The sequence below is a fragment of the Sparus aurata genome, chromosome 5 (genome assembly GCF_900880675.1).
Source record: "Sparus aurata chromosome 5, fSpaAur1.1, whole genome shotgun sequence".
Classification (NCBI taxonomy): domain Eukaryota; kingdom Metazoa; phylum Chordata; class Actinopteri; order Spariformes; family Sparidae; genus Sparus; species Sparus aurata.
In genome coordinates this window covers 35132481-35157432 of record NC_044191.1, presented here as the reverse complement: position 1 = coordinate 35157432, position 24952 = coordinate 35132481, and the positions used below count along the sequence as shown (strand labels likewise).

The window sequence follows — 24952 nt, the reverse complement described above, 5'->3', positions numbered from 1 at the left end:
ATGACTGGATTTGTATTTCCAAGTGAACTGTTCCTTTAACTGATAAAACTGTAAAAATCATAAGAGACTGTGACTGGATGGTGAGGTCAGATCAGCTGTAACCTCTGCTACAGAAGCTCTGCAGACATGAGGACACAGAGAGGTTGAAATCCAAACTGAGAATCTCACTTCCTGTTTTTGATTAAGTGGAAAAATAAATCATAGAATCAAACTTCTTTTAAATCAGGTTTTGTTTGAAAATCATGAAAAAATTAAACTTTAAAGAGAAATCCAACGTTCTCTCTTGTGTGTTTTGTTGGTTAACTCATTTTTTACAGAATCTCTCATCCAGGTTCTTGTGTTCAGGGTTGTATTTGGCCTGAGTGAAGCAGAGAGCTGCTGCCCGATCGCACTCACATGCAGCAGCCTGGCAGTAGTCGTTGGTTGCTGTGAAGACAAAGTTAGAAAATACACAAAATACAGATTGTGATGTTACAAACAATAAGCAAATGAAAAACATTTTGTTGGGCCTTGCATTACACAAAGCACAATTAAGTAGTGTTTATGCAACATTATTTTAAATCAAATCAATAATCAATAATTATGAATGATTATCAGGGATAATTATTAATCATAATAAATAATATTTTCCAATTTACATTAGATCACCTCGGGTCACCACCCTTGAAGAAAAGAAAACAGCAAATTTACCAAATCAGTCTCATAAAAAGGTACTAAACTGTTTTTCACTCTGATTAATAATTTACTTAATAAATACAACCAAATTTGTCATAACAGCTGTAATGGTTGAGGGTTTTTGGAGTTCTTAACAGTGTAGAGGTCGGAAACATTCACTCTTGTGCAATATTAAGTAGACAGCAAGAAGGTTCAAAAGTCTTTTATTCAGCACAAAGATGAAAACACACGATCTAACTAACATGTACTGTATACATGTGTGTGTGTGTGTGTGTGTGTGTGTATGTGACGTGATGTGTCAGTTATAGAAGATGGTTAGTTGCATACAGAGACTCTGAGTCTACCAATAACTTCACCTGAGGTCACAATAGCCCTTTTTAGATAGAAAAGGCGGCACATTTGCTCCAAGGTAAGGGCGGCAATGTGCCGGCCTGTCTTTCTAAAACCGAGGCGTAATATTCCTCCTTTTCCAAAAGCCGCCTCTGAGGTAGGCGTAAACATGTGACGTGACGTGAAGCTCGAAGTTGGGCTGTGAACAGTGACATAGAATTTGTCATAGAGCTTGGAACAACGGACCAGCTCTTTACTCTGGCAGGGGTCTTGGAGGGGGCCTGGGAGTACAATCTCCCAGTCCACAAGTGTTTTGTGGATCTGGAGAAGGCGTACGACCGGGTCCCCCGGGATGTTCTGTGGGAGGTGCTGCGGGAGTATGGGGTGAGGGGGTCCCTTCTCAGGGCCATCCAATCCCTATATTCTCAAAGCGAGAGCTGTGTGCGTATACTCGGAAGTAAGTCGGACTTGTTCCAAGTGGGTGTTGGCCTCCACCAGGGCTGTGCCTTGTCCCCAATCCTGTTTGTGATTTACATGGACAGGATTTCGAGGCGCAGTCGTGGTATGGAGGGGCTACAGGTCGGTGACCTTAAGATCACATCACTGCTTTTTGCAGATGATGTGGTCTTGATGGCATCATCGGCTGTAGATCTACAACGCTCACTGGATCAGTTCGCAGCTGAGTGTGAAGCGGCAGGGATGAGGATCATCACCTCTAAATCTGAGGCCATGGTTCTCAGTAGGAAACCGGTGGATTGCCTACTCCAGGTGGGGAATGTGTCCTTGCCCCTAGTGAAGGAGTTCAAGTACCTCGGGGTTTTGTTCACGAGTGAGGGGATGATGGGGCATGAGATTGACAGGAGAGTCGGAGCAGCGGGTGCGGTGTTGCATGCGCTTCACCGCACGGTTGTGACGAAAAGGGAGCTGAGCCGAAAGGCAAAGCTCTCGATCTACCGGTCAATCTTCGTCCCTACCCTCACCTATGGTCATGAGCGATGGGTCATGACCGAAAGAATGAGATCGCGGGTACAAGCGGCCGAAATGGGTTTTCTTCGCAGGGTGGCTGGGGTCTCCCTTAGAGATAGGGTAAGAAGCTCAGCCATCCGGGAGGGACTCGGAGTAGAGCCGCTGCTCCTCTGCGTGGAAAGGAGCCAGTTGAGGTGGTTCGGGCATCTGATGAGGATGCCACCAGGGCGCCTTCCTAGGGAGGTGTTCCTGTCACGTCCAACTGGGAGGAGACCTAGGCGTAGACCCAGGACCAGGTGGAGGGATTATATCTCTTCTCTGGCCTGGGAGCGCCTGGGGATTCCCCAGTCAGAGTTAGCCGATGTGGCCGGGGAAAGGGATGTCTGGGGCTCGCTACTGAAGCTGCTGCCCTCGCGACCCGATTTTGGATAAGCGGTTGACAATGGATGGATGGATTGAATAAGAGCTTTACATTGCACCCCATTGGAATTTAGAACTGGGTTCTTAGCGGGGGGCTTTTAATTTGAAAGTAGCGACCGTCCTTAGCTTGCCGCTATAACAACAAGCTAACACAACCAAACAGCTACAGAGACCGAGGAGATGCTAGCATCTCCTGGATCTCAGCAGCTGTCCAGTTGTTCATCTTAACAACAGTGCAGATCATTGACACCTCCGCCCACCTCACGCAGACGCCGGCACATTTCCGCCTCGTTTTTAGATAGCAGGCGAGGCGGAAATAAGTGTACCCTCCGAGGAGGAAAATCGGTGGACCAAAACAGACCCCCAATTTGCCGCCCTCTGTCTAAAACCGCGGACCCAAAAGGACGGGCAAATTGGCGGCTTGGTGCAAAACACATAATTGAACACATCACATCAACCAGGGTTTAAAGTCCTGTGCTATGCTATTCTGTCTAAGCCCAGTTCAGCGTTACCAGTCTTTGAAGAAAATGTGCTGGTGGCTGCAGGAGAAGGTTGGGATTCCGATGTTGAATGCTGTTCTTTCTATGCAAGGTTTGATGAAAGTCGGCAGAGGAGGAAACTGGTTTCCTTTGCAGGGATAGCAGCTCAGTGCTAACCTGCTTGGTGTTCCTCAGATCCTCAGATTGGCAGGACCTCGTGTCGCTGCAGTGAGGAGAAGTTCTTTGGGCCTGCTGCCAATGCAGCTTGCAGCTCTCCACAGCTTGTTGGGCCCAGAAGAACAGATCTTGAAGGCAGGCAGCACCGTAGGGGGAGGTGGAGAGGGGCCCTTGAAGATCAGAAGTTGAGGGGGAGTCGAGGGCATCGAGTGAGAGATAGAGAGAACAATGAAGGCGCTGGGATTTTGACTACCTGATCAGCGGGGGGTCCGTCACCCTGATCAAAAGTAGCTCAAACCTGAATTATGCATTGAATTATTATGAATTCTTGGACACTGAGGGGCCGTCCACACGGACAAAAACAATCTTTTTTTTCTCCATCTTCCTCGGCATCTTTCAAGAATATTTGCGTCCATACGGATCCACTGAAAATGACCGAAAACGCTGTAGTTTATATTCCAGGCCTATAAGTGGCGCTTGACATTCACCAAAAACGAAGAAGAAGAGACAGAGCATACGCATAAAGATTGAGCGCTGTAAACAAACAGACAGTAGACCGAGAAATCAAACACAACAAGAAGAAGATGAAAATGGCTACTGCAAGGAAACCAGAATCGTTTGTGTGGACCGTTAATGAGGTCGAACTGCTGCTGCGACTCACACTCAACTACCAGGCGAGTAAGTTGCAAGAAACACGAACACAAGCATGTAGTCCGCCATTGTTGTTGTTGTTGTTATGAGACGTCGCGGGGTTCAGAGGTCGAGGGAGGGCTGCGTTTTCGGATTTTTCCACCCTAAGACCCATTTTCAAAAAAGTGTGTTTTCAGGCGCTGCGTCTTCAGGATCCGTGTGGACGATCCGCCAAAACGATGCAATACATGTGCATTTTTGCAAAAGAGCGTTCTCATCTGGACGGCCCCTCAGGTCAGTTCAGAGTCCATTTTGAAATCCACAATGAATTACTTCATCTCTGGGTCCCAACAATTCGTTCCTGCATTTTTGATTCTGGGGTGAACTGATCCTTTAAAATCAAGGCTTTTGTCAGATTCTCACCACAGCGTTGCAGATTTTCACCACAAAAGTTTTCAAAAACACCTCAAATTTAATGTTTAAATTGTGGAGTTAAAGCATCCTGGTTCAGTCTTACCTGAGCAGGTCGGCTGGCCTCCTGCACAGCTGTACTGATAATAAACAAAAAATAACAGGCGAGAGAAACCCCTGCATTGATGATTCTTCATTTTTGCTGTGTAGCAGTCATCATGAACTTTGCAGCACCTGAACACAGAAAGAAAGAGTGCATGTGTCACAGGCAGTAAGACTGTTTTATCTTAGTTGTGCTTTTTATTATGTTTTATTAGGTTTTTATATATTGAGTTTTATGATTGCATGATTTTACATGTGTTGTGTTTTTAATAATTGTATTTATCGTGTTGACTTTTACTGCATGTGTTTGGGTTTTGTTTTTGGTACTGCCTGTGAACGCACTGTTTTGATTGTTGATCAGCTGCACCTGTGAGGTTCCATTTTGTTCACATATTTAACAGCCACCAACTGACTAAACAGGGACCAGAGACACAGACAGAGACACAGATACAGAGCCAAGAGACACGCTAGAGAACGGAGGGCGGCACGAGGAGGCCAATTTCTTGGCAGGTCTGGTCGGCGGAAATAAGAGGCCTGGTTGATGGGAGAAGCCTAGTGGATTAGATTATTAGAGAGGCACTGATGTCAAGGGGCGAGTGAGCACACCAGCGAGGCGCCGGGTCTCCATGAGGGGACCAGATCTGGTCTGAGGGCTCCGAGAGGCTGGAGACGACAAGACAGCGTGAGCACCGGCCGCACACGAGAGAAACCCAGAGCGTTACTACTCGACGTACTCGCAGCGGCAGAGCATAGCGCTCTGCCTGGCGGGTGAGTTTCCCTTTGGGCCATAGTAGCACTCTGGTGTGTGTTGGTGCCGGTGAAGCTGTAGTCCGCGAGGTGTGTGGACCCCCGATTGGCTGTGTGTTTGTATTTTCCAGGAGACCTCTGGAACACTGACTGGGAGGAGCAGCTGAGGTACCTGAAGCCCCTGAGGAGAGATGGCAGAGCTCCGCCGCCACCTCCGAGCCGCCCCTGTATCCAGTCTGGCTGGCACAATAGACTCGCTTAATTATGAATGGACTATTTTTAACAAATGCAGCTTCCATTTTAAGAACTCTGTTTTAAAACCTTTTAAGGTTTTAATGTTCTGTGGTCTCTTTTACGAAAAATATCTTTTAATAAGTGGTGCACCGGCATAAATTGTCTTTGTCCTCTCCTTCACCTGGTCGCTGTCAGTGTGCTCTCCCCCGATAAAATTCACCATAACCTGTATCTCCCCCCCTGTTAAAAATAACCCTTTACACTCAATAATTATCTCCACTACTTCTGATTGCTTTCCCCACTCCTTACACATGTTTGAGAAAATCCCACATTTATTTAGTTTTTATAATCTTGACTGAAAAACAACCTACTGGTCCACTTCATCCACAGGAGTTCCCTGCCCACCGAGGCCGCAGTAGCAGCCGTAGTTGTTGTACTTGAAAGGGATAACACCAGGCTGAACACACCAGATCATGTTCCCAAACTGCCAGAATGCACTTGATTCCTGCTGATCACTGAGCTTACAGGCTGCTGAGGCACATAAATACAAATATGGATCAAATCAGCAGAACAGAAATACCCGTGAAACAGTGGTACAACATTGACAGAAGTGGTGGATTAAGAAAGACCTGAAAGAGACATAAAGATCATTTCTTATTGTCAGTTCTTTTCTTACCAGAGAGAAGCAGCAACAGCAGAGGACCTGACAGGTTCATGGCTGCAGACAGAGTTGGTAAAGATGGTCAGAGTGTTGGTGCAGCCGTTCTTATAGAGCAGCAGGTGAGAAAAAAAGAGAAAAGATGGAGACAAGTGGGTGTGAACTTTAATGATGACATACCAGATAAACTGTCTGTGTTGGTTCAGTTCCAAGTGTGACAAGCAGTTCATTAAACAAACTCACTGATAAGAAACATACTGAAGAGATGCCAGACCAACGTCTGTGATGACTTGAAAAGACGTCCGGTGAAGAGCCAGAATAAAAGTTCTTTGACATCTTTTAAATGTTCACTAGTGATGTTCAGGTCCTTTGCTATTGAGCATAAATATTGGACCCATGAAAGGTCACGTGTTCTGATGAGTCCAGATTGACCCTGTTCCAGATTGATGGGAGCATCAGGGTAAGAAGAGAGGCAGATGAAGTGATGCACCCATCATGCCTAGTGCCTACTGTACCAGCCTGTGGGGGAAGTGTTGTGATCTGAGGTTGATTCAGTTGGTCAATTGGAGGTTCAGCAACATTATGTGTCCAGAAATGAGGTCAGCTGAGTACCTGAATATACTGTTGGGACCCACAGAAGAAGTCGTTCTTGAAGTGAAGCTCGAAGTTGTGCTGTGAACAATGACAAAGAATTTGTCTTCAAAATAAGAGCTTTACATTGCACCCCATTGGAGTTTAGAACTGGGTTCTTAGCGGGGGGCTTTTAATTTAAAAGTTGCGACCGTTCCTAGCTTGCCGGAGACGCTAGCATCTCCTGGATCTCAGCGGCTGTCCAGTTGATCATCTTAATGTCCGCGGATGAAGTGATGGACTGACTGCTGTGATCAGCTGTTTCCTGGTTTTAAAACTCCCCGGCTGTGGGTCGCACAACAGTGCAGGTCATCGACACCTCCGCCCACCTCACGCAGAGGCTGGCACATTGACGCCTCGTTTTTAGATAGCAGGCGAGGCGGAAATAAGTGTACCCTCCAAGGCAGAAACTCAGCGACTAAAACAGACCCCCAATTTGCAGCCCTCTGTCTAAAACCGCGGACCGAGCCGCCAAAAGGTGCCCAGTATAAAGACGGCTTTAGTTACTCAGAGTGACAGACCCCCTCTGACCAGATAGTCAAAACTCCTTCCTTTGACCTCTCTTCTCCAGGCTTAGATAGCACACAGCATGGCACAGCTAAGCACAGGACTCTTAAAAAATGTTTAACCTCTGGTTGGTGTTACGCACATGTTCAATCTTTGTGTTTGTTCACTGTTTGATTGTTATTGTGATCTCAGGTCGGGTTATTTGTAGCTTGTTTTGCTATACGGCTAATTTGACATTAGTTGAATGATGCTTCACACAGACTCAGAGACTTTGTATGCAACTAATCATCTTCTCTAACCTGGCATCACACACACACACACACACACACACACACACACACACTCCTTCAACATGGAGCATATCAGACCCACATGTGATACCATCTTGGACCTGCGTCCTTCCCTGATGCTATAGGCCTCCTCCATCAGCCATTTTATTTGTAGTCACCTCGAACTCTAGCCATCATTTCGCCTACGCACACACACACCTATATAAAGTACATGTCATATATATTTACATATAGTACAATACTTTTGAACCTTCCTGCTGTCTATTTAATATCGTACAAGAGTGAATGTTGCCAACCTCGACTCTGTCAAGTACTCTCCCATCATTAACACAAGGCCATGGCAGAAAATGATTAGAGTATGTGACTTTGTTGTGGGGCTGGGCAGTGTATTTAATGAGGATCAGTGTCATCAGAGCGTCATGTGGCTCAGAACCTGCTGGAAACAGGGCCAATATGATCAGGATCTGGCACCTGTGTCACTGCAGGATAAATATTTAATCTAATTATCCTCTCCTGACTAGGACGCCCTCTTTCTTGTGAGGTGTATAATGATCATATGCCAAAATATTTACATACTAACAAGGATGTGAATTTCAGTGGAAGGTTAAAGAAGGACAGCAGAAATAAGATTAATTAATCATTACACAACATTTCTCTGATAGAAACAAAGGATGTTCCTGATCCTGATCAAACTGGTGCTGGTGACAATCTTTGAGATCCCAGACTTAACCAGAACTAAATTAAAAGCTCTGATCAACTTCACTGAACACTTTTGTGAGGGTTCTGTGTTTTGTGTGTCTTTTTTTAAATCTTTTCCATGACCACAGGATGTCTTCTGACATGGACAAGAAGGAGGAGAAGAAGCATTGAACTAGTAACCCAAATACAGCATGCAAACTAGTGAAATCAAGGGGAAATTATGAATCAGTCGCTCTGTCTGTCAGACAAAATATCATGGACAACAAGTATTTGACAACTCTTTTCTACAAGCCAATATAATCCACAGAGCCAGACTCTTATTTTGAAATGATAATAAGTTGTTGCTGCTACTTGGAGTGTTTTGTTAAAACTGGACCTAAATATTCTCCTGATGTTTTTACCTTCTTTTTCTCAAATTTTCTGCACAGTGATGTTGATTTATAATCCATAATGATGACAGTTTAAAGCTTCCTGTCTTATAAGTTAGTATCAATCAGAAACTGACAGAAGACACGAGAAACACACGTGAATGTTTTTATTTGAATGCTGAACTGATTGGACACAGATTTGTCTGTAGATTTGTAGTTACACATGATGCATAAACACACAACACATGATTTTGATTATTCTTTAAAGGAACAGTTCACCCACAAATGAAAATCCAGTCATTTCATGTTATTTTGGTTGTTTTATACATTTTAATTCAAGTCTGCAGCTGCTTCAGTTCTTCAGCAGAATGCTGCAACTCTGTTTTATTGTGAAACTCCAGAAATGTTCTGTGGACTACAACACTTCACCTGACTTTATATCATCTGAAGGAGGAGATGAGGACTTTATAAATCTGCTTAGAAATCCTCAAAGAAAAGACGCTCCTCACATGTGCAGAACTTGACTTATAAAAATCATGTTTTTAAGTTGTCTTCAGTATCACAGTGATCCAGTGATAGCTGTCTGTACATCCACAGGTTCACTGCTAACAGGAAGTGCTAACAGCTAATTCAGCAAAGTTTAAATGTAGTTTTAGAGAATTTTATGAGTTTTCTTTTTATGTTTTAGTCCCCAGATACACCCGGCTTTCCATCAGCATGGAGGGAGGAGATAATGACTGGATTTGTATTTCTAAGTGAACTGTTCCTTTAACTGATAAAACAGTATAAATCATAAGAGACTGTGACTGGATGGTGAGATCAGCTCAGCTGTAACCTCTGCTACAGAAGCTCTGCAGACATGAGGACACAGAGAGGTTGAAATCCAAACTGACAATCTCACTTCCTGTTTTTGATTAAGTGGAAAAATAAATCATAGAATCAAACCTCTTTTGAATCAGGTTTTGTTTAAAAATCATGAAGAAATTAAACTTTAAAGAGAAATCCAACATTCTCTCTTGTCTGTTTTGCCGGTTAACTCATTTTCTACAGAATCTCCTATTCAGGTTCTTGTATTGAGGGTTGTGTCTGGTCCGAGCGAAGCAGAGAGCCGCAGCCCGATCGCATTCACATGCAGTTCTCTGGCAGTAGCCATTGGTCCCTGTGGAGTCAGAAAATACACATAATACAGATTGTGATGTTATAAACACTAAACGAATCAAAAAAACATTTGCTCATGCATTTTTGATTCTGGGGTGAACTGATCCTTTAAAATCAAGGCTTTTGTCAAATTCTCAGCACAGCGTTGTAGATTTTCACCACAAAAGTTTTCAAAAACACCTCAAATTGATGTTTAAATTGTTGAGTTAAAGCATCCTGGTTCAGTCTTACCAGAGCAGGTCACCCGGCCAGGTGAACAGGTGTAACGATAATAAACAAAATATGGCAGGCTAAAGAAACCCCTGCATCGAGGATCGCTAATTTGTGCTCCGTAGCAGTCATCATGAACTTTGCAGCACCTGAACACAGAAGGAAAGAGTGCATGTTTGAGAAAATCCCACATTTATTTAGTTTTTAAAATGTTGACTGAAAAACAACCTACTGGTCCACTTCATCCACAGGAGTTCCCTGCCCACCGAAGCCGCAGTAGCAGCCGTAGTTATTGTACTTGAAAGGGTTAACACCAGGCTGAACACAGCTGATCATGTACCCAAACTGCCATACGGCACGTGACTCCTGCTGATCACTGACCTTACAGGCTGCTGAGGTACACACATAGAAATATGGATCAAATCAGCAGAACAGAAACATCCATGAAACAGTGGTACAACATTGACAGAGAAGTGGTGAATTAAAAAAGACCTAAAAGAGACGTAAAGATCATAAAATATTGTCAGTTATTTTCTTACCAGTGAGAAGCAGCAACAGCAGAGGACCTGACAGGTTCATGGCTGCAGTCAGAGATGGTGAAGATGGTGAAGACGGTCTGGATGGTAAAGATGGTCTGGATGGTGAAGATGGTAAAGATGGTCTGGATGGTGAAGATGGTGAAGATGGTCTGGATGGTGAAGATGGTCTGGATGGTGAGGGTGTTGGTGCAGCCGTTCTTATAGAGCAGCAGGTGAGAAAAAAAGAGAAAAGATGGAGACAAGTGGGTGTGAACTTTAAATGAGGGTGTACCTGATAATCTGTTTATGTTGGTTCAGTTCCAAGTGTGACAATCAGTTCATTAAACAAACTCACTGAGCAGTAATATCTTGAAGAGATGCAAACCAACGTCTGTGATGACTTGAACGTCAAGACATCAAGAGCCAGAATAAAAGTTCTTTGACGTCTTTTAAATGTTCACTAGTGATGTTCAGGTCCTGACAGGGCTCAGAATTAAAGTTTTTACAATGTAATGTTAGACTTCTGTTCAACTTCAGACACAGACATCTAAAGACGTCTTCAGTTTGCTATGGGGCATAAAGATGGCACCTGTGCCACTTCAAGATAAATATTTAATCTAATTATCCTGTCCTGGTTAGGACGCCCTCTGTCTGGTGAGGTTTTTAATGATCATATGCGAAAATATTTACATACTAACAAGGATGTGAACTGCAGTGGAAAGTAAAGAAGGACAGCATAAATAATTTTATTATTACACAACATATCTCTGGTAGAAACAAAGGAGGTGACTGATCCTGATCAAATTGGTGTTGGTGACAATCTGGGAGGTCCCGGATTTAACCAGAGCTAATTTTAATAGCTCTGATCAGCGTCACTGAACACACACTTTTGTGAGGGTTCTGTGTTTTGTGTGTCTTTGCCCTGTCTCTGTTTTCCCCGCCTCCTTGTTCTTCCCCCTCTGCAGGACTTGGCTGACGGGGCTCACTCATCACTACCTCCATGAAACCTCTGGTCTTCATCCTACTCTCCTGCCAGATAATTCCATCTTGTTGGTAGAGGTGACCGTGTTTGCTTGTGAGCTTTTTGCCACCTTGTGTGTTGCCAATAAGTATTGATGTGTTCTTTCCCTCGTGTGTTTTTTCAATTCCGTGTTCCTTGCTGCCTCCATCTGATATTTTTATTTTTAACTAAAAAAAACATTTTTTCAAGCAGCATCATAACAAATCTTCTTTAGACGACTTTAGACCTTCATCTGCCTCTCTTCTTACCCTGATGCTCCCATCAATCCGGAGCAGGATCAATCTGGACTCATCAGAACACGTGACCTTTTTCCATCGCTCCAGTGTCCAACCTTTATGCCCCATAGCAAACTGAAGACGACTTTAGATGTCTGTGTCTGACGTTGAACAGAAGTCTAACATCACTGTTAAAACCTTAATTATGAACCCTGTCAGGACCCGAACATCACTAGTCAACAATTAAAAACTTTAATTCTGGCTCTTCACTGGATGTGTTTTCAACTTTGTGAAAGAGGTTGGTTTGTTTCTGATCAGTGAGTTTGTTTCATGAACAGATTGTCAAACTTGGAACTAAACCAATACAAAATTTGTCAGGTACACCCTCATTAAAAGGTCACACCCACTTGTCTCCATCTTTTCTCTTTTTATCTCAGAGTCGAGGTTGGCAACATTCACTCTAGTACAATATTAAATAGACAGTATGAAGGTTTAAAAGTATTGTACTTTATGTATATGTATATACTACATGTACTTTATACAGTGCTGTTCTTGATGTGCAATATCTGATGAAAGACAGCAGGTGGAGGAAACTGGTCGCTCCTTTCCTTTTCAGGGATAGCAGCTCGGTGTTAACTTACTTCATGTTCCTCAGATTGTGGAGTTAGCTGGTAAGCTTTGGTTTATACCTGCTGGTGCTAACTGAGCTGGGGTACTAGCATTTAATATTTAGATTTAGATTTAAATTGAACATTTAGATTTAACATTTTGCATTCAGCATTTATATTTAACATTTATCATTCAGCATTTATATTCAAATTTAACATTTAGATTCATATATAACATTTATATTTATATTTAACATTTAGATTTTAATTTAACAATTAGATTTAGATATCAATTTAACATTTAGATTTAACATTCAGCATTTAAATTAAATTGAACATTTAGATATATTTAACATTTATTAAACCTTTATATTTATATTTAGTATTATGCAACATTTAGCATTTAGATGTAACATTTGGATTTAGATTTAGATTCAACATTTATATTTAAATGTAACAATTATATTTAACATTTATATTCAACATTTATATTTATATTGAACATTCAACATTTAGATCTTAATGTAACATTTATATTTAACATTTAGCATTAAGATTTAAACGTAACATTTATATTTGTATTTAACATTAACGTTTATATTTAAATTTACCATTTATATTCTGATTTAACATTTAGATTTAGATGAACATTTATTAAATATTTAACATTTATATTTACCATTTACATTTAACATTTAGATTTAAATTTAACATTTAGATTTAGATTTAACATTTATACTTAACATTTATATTCAGATTTAACATTTAACATAGATAGCTTTAGATTTAAATGTAATATTTAGATTTAGATTTACATTCAACATTTAGCATTTATATTCAAATGTAACATTTATATACATATTCAACATTTTCATTTATATTTAACATTTAAGATTTACATTCAACATTTAGATTTAGATTCAACATTTAGATTTAACATCTAGATTTAGATTTAAATTTAACATTTAGATTTAACATTTAGATTTCAATGTAACATTTATGTTTATATTCAACATTTATTTTAACATTTAAATTTAACTTTTATATTATATTTAACATTCATATTTAACATTTATATTTATATTTCACATTTAAATTGAACATCTGGCATTTGTATTTATATTTCACTTTTATATTAATATCTAACATTTATATTTCTATTCAACATTTAGGAGAGGAGGTGACCTCAGACATTACTGATCATCCTCCTACAATGTAGTACTGAGTTCTCTCCCCAGGCAGTTTAACAACCAGTCACACCTGGACTCACCTGGACTTAGCAACACACATGAAGAAGAAATATTCTCCTGATGTTTTTACCTTCCTGTTGTCTTAAACTGTGGAAATCTTGCACCAATTTTAGTTTGATTTTCTGCACAATGAGGTCGATGTATAATCAATAATAATGACAGTTTAAAGCTTCTTCTCTTATAAGTTAGTATCAATCAGAAACTGACAGAAGACACGAGAAACACAAGTAAATGTTTTTATTTGAATGCTGAACTGATTGGACCCAGATTTGTCTGTAGATTTGTAGTTACACATGATGCATAAACACATAAACACACAACACGTGATTTTGATTATTCTTTAAAGGAACAGTTCACCCACAAATGAAAATCCAGTGATTTCAGGTTGTTTTGGCTGTTTTTTACATTTTAAATCAAGTCTGCAGCTGCTTCAGTTGTTTAGCAGAATGCTGCAACTCTGTTTTACTGTGAAACTCCAGAAATGTTCTGTGGACGACGACACTTCACCTTTAGACTTTATATCATCATGGAGGAGGAGAGGATGACTCCATAAATCTGCTTAGAAATCCTCATAGAAAGGATGCTCCTCACATGTGCAATATTTCAAGTTGTCTTCAGTATCACAGTGATCCAGTGAAAGCTGTCTGTACATCCACAGGTTCACTGCAAACAGGAAGTGCTAACAGTTAATTCAGCAAAGTTTAAATATAGTTTTAGAGAATTTTATGATGTTTTTTAAATTTTAGTCCCCAGATACACCAACTTTCCATCAGCATGGAGGGAGGAGATAATGACTGGATTTGTATTTCTAAGTGAACTGTTCCTTTAACTGATAAACAGTAAAAAATAATAAGAGACTGTGACTGGATGGTGAGATCAGCTCAGCTGTAATCTCTGCTACAGAAGCTCTGCAGACATGAGGACACAGAGAGGTTGGAATCCAAACTGAGAATCTCACTTCCTGTTTTTGATCAAGTTAAACATTTTCTTATAGAATTAAACTTCTTTTAAATCAGGTTTTGTTTAAAAATCATGAAGAAATTAAACTTTTTAAAGAGAAATCCAACATTCTTTCTTGTGTGTTTTGTTGGTTAACTCATTTTTTACAGCGTCTCTGATCCAGGTTCTTGTGTCGAGGGTTGTATTTGGCCCGAGCGAAGCAGAGAGCTGCTGCCCGATCGCACTCACATGCAGCAGCCTGGCACTTGCCATTAAAAACTGTTAAGACAGAGTCAGAAAATACACATAATACAGATTGTGAGTAAATAAAAGAATTGAACAATGAGAAAGCTTGTTTGTAGACACAGTAATCAATCCCTGGCTGTGTAATACCTATATGTTCCTCTTACCTATAGTGTTATTTATCCATATACATAGTTTAGTCTACCTATTTTTTGTTACATTTGCTAAAATTGTCATTATGATCTGACAGTAGAATGAAATACAGGTCAGCCTTCTGTAGCTCCACTCAGTGGAACTAATTTGATTTGCAAGAATCCACCGCTCCCGGATCAACACAACTAATCAGAGCCAAGGGGCGTGTCAGAGAAGTGTCAATCATTCTCATGCGTATGCTGCTGCCAGCCCCCCTCCCCCGCACAGGTGCAGTGTCTGCTCTCACCTGGTCAGATACATTCAAGATCAAACTGTAAACAATGGTGGAGAACAGACAACAACAACAACAGAGCTGAAAAATCCCCCACCATCGCCCACATCAAAGAGAAGAAATAAAAAGACTGACAAAGAGAAGCTGTGTGAGAACAAAGAATTGGACCGAGCCAGAGAGAAAACAAGGATAAATGTCTGAGTCATTTCAGAGCTGGAGGGAGCTGCTGGATCTGGACTCAAGAGCGACGCAGAGTCAGCTGCTTTTCTGCTGCACAAGTAAGGACCCCTGCGTTATATTCGTCATTCTGTGTTTTAACCACAAGAATAAGATGGCGTCAGTTACAGTAATGCTTGCATTAGCGCATATGGCCATACAATGTTGCAGTCGAGCTACGTAGCTTGTTGCCAAATTTGCTTGTTAGCTTGTATGCTAACTCTGGTGTTTAGCTTAGTTATTTTGGCCACTGGTGATGGGAGGAATGTTGTTTGTTACTCGGGATACAGTACTCCACTGTAATTTAGTTGTATTGATTAGAAATAGAACAATTGGGGCTTGTTGTTATTTTGAATACGCCGTTTTGGTTATCTGTCGACCTCCGTGGTTACAAGCCTGCTCGTGCAAGGCAGGCTCCTCTGTGGGGAGCAGCAGAGAGGAAGAAGGAATCACCTGGGAGCTGGGCTCATTCAAATGTTCTGGCTAAATCCCCTTTTTTCTTTAAACTCAAGACTGCAGCTTTAAGTGTGATTGACATGGCATTAAGGGGTTCATATTTTTCTGAAAATGAGAAATTTCCTGCTCCAGGAACAGACGAACTCCACCCTGGAATCTTGGGAACTACACTTGATTTTAAGGTATAACATCAGTAACAGCCCAAAAACTAAAGCAACAAGATGAAATACGCATTTTATTAATAGCTTACAGTACCAAGCTCCATGTGAAGACGGTTGGTGTTGGGACTAAACACCAGAACGATCTAGATGAATGAAATAACGCGGCAGGTCAGAGGAAAAATATACATTTTTGATTCTGAGGCAAACTGACCCTTTAAATTCACTCAAATTAAAAAGAAATCAAGCCTTTTGTCAAATTCTGACAAAAATTGTCACCATAAAAGAGCTTAAAAACACCAAATATGACGTCTAAATTGTTGTGTGCCGCATTCTGGTTTAGTCTTACCTGAACAGGTCACCTTGTCCTTTGAACAGGTGTACCGATAAGGAAGAATATATGGTTTTAAGAAGAAACCCTTGCATTCAGGATCATTCATTTGTGCTCCATAACAGTCGTCATGAACTTTGCAGCACCTGAACACAGAGGAAAGAGCACCTGTTTAGAATATCCCACATGATATACTTATTTAAAATATTGACTGAAAAACAACCTACTGGTCCACTTCATCCACAGGAGTTCCCTGCCCACCGACGCCGCAGTAGCAGCCGTAGTTGTTGTACTTTAAAGGGTTGACACCAGGCTGAACACACTTGATCATGTACCCAAACTGCCATACGGCATTGCTCGGTGGCTGACCGCTGACCGCACAGGCTGCTGAGGCACACAAATACAAATATGGATCAAATCAGCAGAACAGAAACATCCATGAAAGAACTAAAAGAAACATAAAAATCATTTCATCGACGCATATTGTCAGTTCTTTTCTTACCAGTGAGAAGCAGCATCAGCAGAGGACCTGACAGGTTCATGGCTGCAGTCAGAGATGGTGAAGATGGTCTGGATGGTGAAGATGGTCTGGATGGTGAGGTTGTTGGTGCAACCTTTCTTATAGAGCAGCAGGTGAGAAAAAAGAGAAAAGATGGAGACAAGTGGGTGTGAACTTTAAATGAGGATGTACCTGATAAACTGTGTTGGTTCAGTTCCAACTCACTGATAAGAAACATATCGAACAGATGTCAAACCAACGTGTTTGACAACGTTGAAAAGACGTCCAGTGAAGATCCAGAATAAAAAATCTTTCAAGATTTGAGAAGGTTTATTGTCATTCCAGCCATATACTCAGTCCACAGTGCATTAAAAGTGCAAACAAACAACAACAAATCTTTGATGTCTTTTAAACGTCCACTAATGATGTTCAGGTCCTGACAGGGTTCAGAATCACAGTTTTTACAATGTAACGTCACAGACGTCTAAAGAAGGTTCGTAATGATGCTTCTTGAAAAAATGTTGGGTTTTTTTTAAGTTAAAAGCAAAAATATTTAGCTTTGCTTCATCTAAAAATTACAAAATATAAAATATAAATTACTGACTTGTGTTAAAACAAGATATTTCATCTCATCTCTCCAAAATCTAAGATTTAAAATCTTGGTGATCTCAGAAGTGTTTTGTCATAGTTGATCATCTCTTCTCAGTTTGATGAACATTTTAGCTGCTCGTCATCTTGTTTGATAGAGTTTATACACAGACGTTAGAAGTAGAAAAAGCAATAAGATAAGAATTAAACAGCTCGTAAAGTTTATGAGGACCAATTAAAGCCTGTGTTCAGTGACACTGAAATCCGGGACCTAATAGATTTTTACCGACATCCTATTTGATCAGGAACAGCCTTTGTCTCTACCAGAGAAAAGTTGTGTAATAATGAATCTAATCTCTGCAGCACTTCTTTAACTTTCCACTGAAGTTCACATCCCTGTTAGAATGTAAATATTATGATCATATACATAGGATGTGTATCATATAAGAGGGCGTCCTAACCAGGACAGGATCATAAGATCACATATTTATCTTGTAGTAACAAAGAAGGTGCCAGATCCTGATCAAACTGGCACTTGTCCAGATTCTACGTCCTGAATTCTGTTAAGGATCTGCGTCAAATTAATCTCTGATGCCACTGATCTCACTCTAACTGGTCCTCATTAAATACACTTTGCAGCCCATTGGACCGCCTTCAGCTTTGATTACAGCACACATTCACTGTGGTATTGCTTTGATGAGCTCATACAATATCACAACATTTATTTCCCTTCAGAGCTGCATTATTTTTTGGTCACAGTCTTGTATTGATGGTGGGAGAGTCGGCCCGCTGCATGAGGGATTCTGAAGCACATCTTAGTGAGGTTCAGGTCCGGACTCTGTGGTGGTCTTTCTAAGTCTGAGCCCCATGAACCATGGTGTTGTCATCTTGGAATTTGCCCAAGTCACCAGCGAAGAAAAAACCCATTGATGGGAAAACTTGGTCATTCAGTGCTGAGCTGACCAACTGGATCAACCCCAGATCATAACACAGGCTGGTACGGTAGGCACTAGGCATGATGGGTGCATCACTTCATCTGCCTCTCTTCTTACCCTGATGCTCCCATCAATCTGGAACAGGGTCAATCTGGACTCATCAGAACACGTGACCTTTCATGAGTCCAAACTTTTTGCTCCACAGCAAACTGAAGCCTTTGCGTCATGACTCTAGGCTCATGTTCTTTGTGTTGTGTCTTGTTGTGTCTTGTGTTTGGATTTCCATGCCCTCATGTGTCTCTTGTCCTTTAAGTGTATATGTTCTTCCCTCTGTCTCCCTCTGTCTGTAAGTTGTGTTCCCTCCATGCCATCGCCACTGTGATTCCCTCATTATCTCACCTGTCCTCCTCCCTCCTCTCTCCACACCTGTTCTTCGTTCCCTCATCAGTCTGTCTGTGTATTTAAGCCTTGGTTTCCCATGTACCCTTTGTCGGTTCATTGCCTGTGTTCCTGCTTCTGTCCGTGTGGTGTCCTCCCAGAGTTCCTTCTGTTGTCTAGTTCCCCAGTGGTATATATAGCACATGGAACTGCCCCTTAACCAAGGCTTATCAAACATGTTCCTGTCAAACTCAGCTATTACCTGTAGAATTTTATAATGAATTTTATATATATATATATATATATATATATATATATATATATATATATATATATATATATATATATATATATATTAGGGCCGGGACTTTAATGCGTTAATTACGATTAATTAATTACACAAAAATTAACGCGTTAAAAAAATTAACGCATTTAAATCGCACTAATTTTTGCACCGCGGAAAGTTTGTCACTGGAAGAGTTTCAGCGGTACCGATTATACTGGAGCACCAACTAATGTTCATGACTTCAGACAACAACAATGAACGAAGAAGCAGATGAGACTGCTTTGGTTGGCACCGTGGATGGGAAATTTTGTCTTAAAAAGCGGACGGATGGCAGCTGCACTGGTCGGGGCAGCGTTTAGCTCAGTGGGTAGAGCGCGCGTCCCATGTGCCGAGGCTCTGCAGCGGACCCAGGTTCGACTCCCGGCCTGGGTCCCTTTGCTGCGTGTCTCTCTCCCTGTTTCCTGTCATATCTTCAGCTGTACTATCAATAAAGCCATAAAAGGCCAAAAAAATATTTAAAAACTGCACTGGTCGGGGCAGCGTTTAGCTCAGTGGGTAGAGCGCGCAGACCCAGGTTTGACTCCCGGCCTGGGTCCCTTTGCTGCGTGTCACTCCCCCTCTCTCTCTCCCTGTTTCCTGTCATATCTTCAGCTTACTATCAATAAAGCCATAAAAGGCCAAAAAAATATAAAAAAAATTGCACTGGTCTATTGGTCTTGAAAACACAATGTTTTGTTGCTTAAGCTTCTGTATTCAGTCATTATTCAATGGTATACTAAAATCCATGTGAAAACTGGACCTAAATATTCTCCTGATGTTTTTACCTTCCTGTAATCTCAAACTGTGGAAATCTTGCACCGATTTTAGTTACAATTTTTTGCACAATGATGTTGATTTATAATCCATAATAATGACAGTTTAAAGCTTCTTCTCTTATAAGTTTGTATCAATCAGAAACTGGCAGAAGACACGAGAAACACGCGTGAATGTTTTTATTTGAATGCTGAACTGATTGAACCCAGATTTGTCTGTAGATTTGTAGTTACACATGATGAATAAACACACAACACGTGATTTAGATTATTCTTTAAAGGAACAGTTCACCCACAAATGAAAATCCAGTCATTTCATGTTCAGGTTGTTTTTTACATTTTAAATGAAGTCTGCAGCTGCTTCAGTTGTTTAGCAGAACGCTGCAACTCTGTTTTACTGTGAAACTCCAGAAATGTTCTGTGGACTACAACACTTCACCTGACTTTATATCATCAGGAGGAGGAGAGGAGGACTTTATAAATCTGCTAAGAAATCCTCAAAGAAAGGACGCTCCTCACATGTGCAGAACCTGCCTCAGAAAAATCATGTTTTTAAGTTTCCTTCAGTATCACAGTGATCCAGTGATAGTTGTCTGTAAATCCACAGGTTCACTGCTAACAGGAAGTGCTAACAGCTAATTCAGTGAGGAGACAATGACTGGATTTGTATTTCTAAGTTAACTGTTCCTTTAACTGATAAATCAGTAAAAATCATAAGAGACTGTGACTGGATGGTGAGATCAGCTTAGCTGTAACCTCTGCTACAGAAGCTCTGCAGACATGAGGACACAGAGAGGTTGAAATCCAAACTGAGAATCTCACTTCCTGTCTTTGATTAAGTGAAAAAATAAATCATAGAATCAAACTTCTTTTAATCAGGTTTTGTTTAAAAATCATGAAGAAATTAAACTTTAAAGAGAAATCCAATGTTCTCTCTGGTGTGTTTTGTTGGTTAACTCATTTTCGACAGCGTGTCTGATCCAGGTTCTTGTGACGAGGGTTGTGTCTGGACTGAGCGAAGCAGAGAGCTGCCTTCCGATCGCACTCACATGCAGCTCTCTTGCAGTAGTTGTTGGACGCTGTGGAGACAGAGTTAGAAAATACACATAATACAGATTGTGATGTTACAAACACTAAACAAATTAAAAACATTGTTCATGCATTTTTGATTCTGGGGTGAACTGATCCTTTAAAATCAAGGCTTTTGTCAGATTCTCACCACAGCGTTGTAGATTTTCACCCCAAAAGTGTTTAAAAACACCTCAAATTTAATGTTTAAATTGTTGTGTTAAAGCATTCTGGTTCAGTCTTACCTGAGCAGTTCGGCCGGTCTCCTGAACAGGTGTACTGATAATTAATAAAATATGGCTGGCTAAAGAAACTCTGGCATTGAGGATTCCTCATTTGTACTCCGTAGCAGTCATCATGAACTTTGCAGCACCTGAACACAGCAGGAAAGAGTGCATGTTTGAGAATCCCACATTTATTTAATTTTTAAAATATTGACTGAAAAACAACCTACTGGTCCACTTTATCCACAGGTCTTCCCTGCCCACCGAAGCCGCAGAAGCAGCCGTAGTTGTTGTACTTGAAAGGGTTAACACCAGGCTGAACACAGCTGATCATGTTACCAAACTGCCAGAACGCACGTGACTCCTGCTGATCACTGACCTTACAGGCTGCTGAGGTACATAAATACAAATATGGATCCAATCAGCAGAACAGAAATACCCATGAAACAGTGGTACAACATTGACAGAGAAGTGGTGGTTAAAAAAAGACCTAAAAGAGACGTAAAGATCATTTCATGGATCCATATTGTCAGTTCTTTTCTTACCAGAGAGAAGCAGCAACAGCAGAGGACCTGACAGGTTCATGGCTGCAGTCAGAGATGGTGAGGATGGTCTGGATGGTGAAGATGGTCTGGATGGTGAGGATGGTCTGGATGGTGAGGGTGTTGGTGCAGCCGTTCTTATAGAGCAGCAGTTGAGGAAAAGATGGAGAGTGGGTGTGAACTTTAAATGAGGGTGTACCTGATAAACTGTCTGTGTTGGTTCAGTTCCAAGTGTGACAATCAGTTCATTAAACAAACTCACTGAGCAGGAACATCTTGAAGAGACGTCAAACCAACGTCTGTGATGACTTGAAAAGACGTCCAGTGACGAGCCAGAATAAAAGTTATTTGACATCTTTTAAATGTTCACTAGTGATGTTCAGGTCCTGACAGGGCTCAGAATTAAAGTTTTTACAATGTAATGTCAGACTTCTTTTCTACTTCACTCACAGACGTCTAAAGCCATTTTGTTATGATGAACTTAATAAATGTAGGATTTTCTCAAACATGCACTCTCTCCTTCTGTGTTCAGGTGCTGCAAAGTTCATGATGAATGCTACGGAGCACAAATGAGGATTCCTGAATGCCAGAGTTTCTTGAACCACCCATATTTTATTTATTATTGGTACACCTGTTCACAACAATTCAACAATTCAACCGTAGAACTCACAGCTGTGTTTAATGGTGATAGTAAGAGCATTTTGGATTTCAAAATGTACTCTGAACTAAAGTCAGTTCCCCAGAATTCCAGCCTTCACTCCGAGGTGTAAAGACTGGTGTAGAGACCCAGCCTGGAGCTACTGTTACTCAGAGTGACAGACCCCCTCTGACCAGATAGTCAGGTAGTTAGTTAGTTGCTTTTATTGTCTCCCTTAGGAGAAATTTGTTTTGGACACAAGAGAATGTCACATGTTCACATACAGCACATCACAAAGGACAAATCACAATTCCTTTGACCTCTCTTCTCCACCTCTCTCCCCACGGGGCTGCCTGCCCTCAAGTTCTCTTCTCCTGGATTCTTCTGGGTCTAACAGCTACTGAAAGCTTCCAGCTACATTTCCAGCAGGCCCAAAGAACTTCTCCTCACATCAACGACGTGAGGACCTGCTAGTACCACAGCTCAGTCAGCACCAGCAGCTATGAAGCAAAGCTTACCAGCTAACTCCACAATCTGAGGAACATGAAGTGAGTTAGCACTGAGCTGCTATCACTGAAAAGGAAAGGAGCGACCAGTTTCCTCCACCTGCTGTCTTTCATCAGACATTGCACAGCAAACAGAACTGTTGAACACTGGGATTCCAACCTTCTCCTGCCTGGCTCATCAGCCAAAGAATCACCAGCACCTTTCTCTTCAAAGAAAGGCAACGTTGCTTAGATAGCACACAGCATAGCATAGCCTGGCTAAGCACAGGACTTTTTTAGCTCTAGTTGGTCCGATGCCGATGTTCAATATTTGTGTTCGTTCACTGTTTGAGTGTTATTGTGATCTCAGGTCAGGTTATTGGTAGTTTGCTTTGCTACATGGCTAATTATACATTAGTTGAATGATGCTTCTTTGTATGCAACTAATAATCTTCTCTAACCTGGCATCATACACACACACACACACACAGACGCACACACACAAACACACACACACACACTCCATCAACATGGAGCATATCACACCCACATGTGCTGTGCAGTGTATTTAATGAGATCTGACACCTCTGTCACTACAAGATAAATATTTAATCTAACTGTCCTGTCCTGGTTAGGACGCCCTCTTTGATCATATGTCAAAATATTGACATACTAACAAGGATGTGAACTTCAGTGGAACGTTAAAGAAGGACCACAGAAATAACATTAAATATTACACATCATCTCTCTGGTAAAGATGAAGGATGTGACTGACCCAGATCAAATAGGTGCTGGTGACAATCTGGGAGGTCCCGGATTTAACCAGAACTAATTCAATAACTCTGATCAGCATCACTGAACACACGCTTTTGTGAGGGTTCTGTGTTTTGTGTCTTTGCCCTGACTCTGTACAGTCTCTGTTTTCCCTGCCTCCTTGTTCTTCCCCCTCTGCAGGGCTTGGCTGACGGGGCTGACGAGGCACACCTGCATCCACTCACTCATCAGTACCTTCATAAATCCTCCTCATGTAAGAATCATCCTACTCCCCTGCCAGATGATTCCATCTTGTTGGTAGAGCTGACCGTGTTCACTTGTGAGTTTTTTGCCATCTTGTGTGTTGCCAATAAGTATTGAAGTTTTCTTTTTCTTGTGTGTTTTTTCAGTTCTGTGTACTTTGCTGCCTTGTTGCCTGAGTTCCTGTTTTTTTTCCAAAAAAAACCTGGCCAACTATCCAGGTTTTATTCATGTGTTGGACAGTTTTGTCCACAATTTTGGTAGTTTCAGTTGTTTCCTTTGCTTGATGCACGCCAATAATTGGCCCTTTTGAAACATATCAACATCTTTTCCACGACCACAGGATGTCTTCTGACATGGACAAGAAGGAGAAGCATTGAACTAGTAACCCAATATCACCAGACTCCCTTAACAAATGTGTCAGTTTAACTGATAAAACAGTAAAAATCATAAGAGGCTGTGACTGGATGGTGAGATCAGCTCAGCTGTAACCTCTGCTACAGAAGCTCTGCAGACATGAGGACACAGAGGTTGAAATCCAAACTGAGAATCTCACTTCCTGTTTTTTGTCAAGTTAAAAATTTTTTCTATAGAATCAAACTTCTTTTAAATCAGGTTTTTGTTTAAAAATTATAAAGAAATGATACTTTTTAAAGAGAAATCCAATGTTCTCTCGTGTGTTTTGTTGGTTAACTCATTTTTTACAATGTATCTGATCCAGGCTCCTGCATTGCTCTGCTCCTCCCGCTGATCGTACAGGCTGCTGAGGCACACAAATGCAAATATGGATTAAATCAGCAGAACAGAAATATCCATGAAAGCATATTGTCTATAGGGTGCGGAATGTAAAGTTGCACATGGTATAATAAGCACCACATTTAGCAACAGACCACATTTAAAAAACACATGCACATTTTAAAATGTTACTTTTGACCAGATCTACAGCCATATTTGTCAACTTTGTGATATTTCTTCCCTTGTAAAAGTATGTTTATGTTAAATCTAAATAAAAAATCTAAATCTAAATGTTAAATATAAATGTTACATTTAAATTGAAATGTTGAATCAAAATGTCACGGGTCACAAGATGCAAATTCACACTGCCTGTCACTGGAAGTAACAAAATAATACATACAAACTGCCGCTGTGGCAATAATGCGGCAACTTTGTGAAAAGGGCTACTGTCACTGTCGTTGCAGACGCATTGCTGAAACTGTATTGCTGCCAAAACGGCCCTACCTATGTTTCCAGCTAAGTTGGTGGACATGCTGCCAGGTAACATGAGAGTACGGTGAGGAGACATGCCTAACAGTGCAGCGTAATCACTCTGTCTGACTACTCTAAGAAGACCATGCCTACCGCTTGCTCATGTCAATTAGCTTTTTTTTTTTTTGTACTTCCGGTGACAGGCAGT

General features: G+C 41.1%; 4 protein-coding genes across 5 annotated transcripts; all 4 read right to left on the bottom strand.

The window, feature by feature from the left end:
* Window positions 1-276: 276 nt before the first annotated feature.
* LOC115582201 (phospholipase A2-like) lies at window positions 277-5887 on the bottom strand. Its single transcript, XM_030418017.1, has 4 exons — window positions 5848-5887; window positions 5543-5702; window positions 4195-4322; window positions 277-426 (listed from the first exon to the last, which is right to left on the bottom strand). The coding sequence occupies exons 1-4, from the start codon at window positions 5885-5887 to the stop codon at window positions 305-307; spliced, it is 450 nt and encodes a 149-aa protein (XP_030273877.1). The 3' UTR covers window positions 277-304.
* A 3396-nt stretch (window positions 5888-9283) lies between these two features.
* On the bottom strand, window positions 9284-10292 carry LOC115581319 (phospholipase A2-like). The gene is made up of 4 exons (XM_030416302.1): window positions 10231-10292; window positions 9924-10083; window positions 9713-9840; window positions 9284-9482 (listed from the first exon to the last, which is right to left on the bottom strand). The coding sequence occupies exons 1-4, from the start codon at window positions 10268-10270 to the stop codon at window positions 9361-9363; spliced, it is 450 nt and encodes a 149-aa protein (XP_030272162.1). The 5' UTR covers window positions 10271-10292; the 3' UTR covers window positions 9284-9360.
* Window positions 10293-14342: 4050 nt separating this feature from the next.
* On the bottom strand, window positions 14343-16668 carry LOC115581317 (phospholipase A2, minor isoenzyme-like). 2 transcript variants are annotated; one of them, XM_030416297.1, is made up of 4 exons: window positions 16573-16668; window positions 16298-16457; window positions 16089-16216; window positions 14343-14521 (listed from the first exon to the last, which is right to left on the bottom strand). In XM_030416297.1, the coding sequence occupies exons 1-4, from the start codon at window positions 16610-16612 to the stop codon at window positions 14400-14402; spliced, it is 450 nt and encodes a 149-aa protein (XP_030272157.1). In that variant the 5' UTR covers window positions 16613-16668; the 3' UTR covers window positions 14343-14399. The 2 variants fall into 2 exon arrangements, with proteins under 2 accessions (XP_030272157.1, XP_030272158.1); XM_030416298.1 differs by having other exon boundaries at window positions 16298-16454.
* Window positions 16669-20260: 3592 nt separating this feature from the next.
* LOC115581315 (phospholipase A2-like) lies at window positions 20261-21506 on the bottom strand. Its single transcript, XM_030416296.1, has 4 exons — window positions 21406-21506; window positions 21091-21250; window positions 20882-21009; window positions 20261-20647 (listed from the first exon to the last, which is right to left on the bottom strand). The coding sequence occupies exons 1-4, from the start codon at window positions 21443-21445 to the stop codon at window positions 20526-20528; spliced, it is 450 nt and encodes a 149-aa protein (XP_030272156.1). The 5' UTR covers window positions 21446-21506; the 3' UTR covers window positions 20261-20525.
* Between the last annotated feature and the right edge of the window lie 3446 nt (window positions 21507-24952).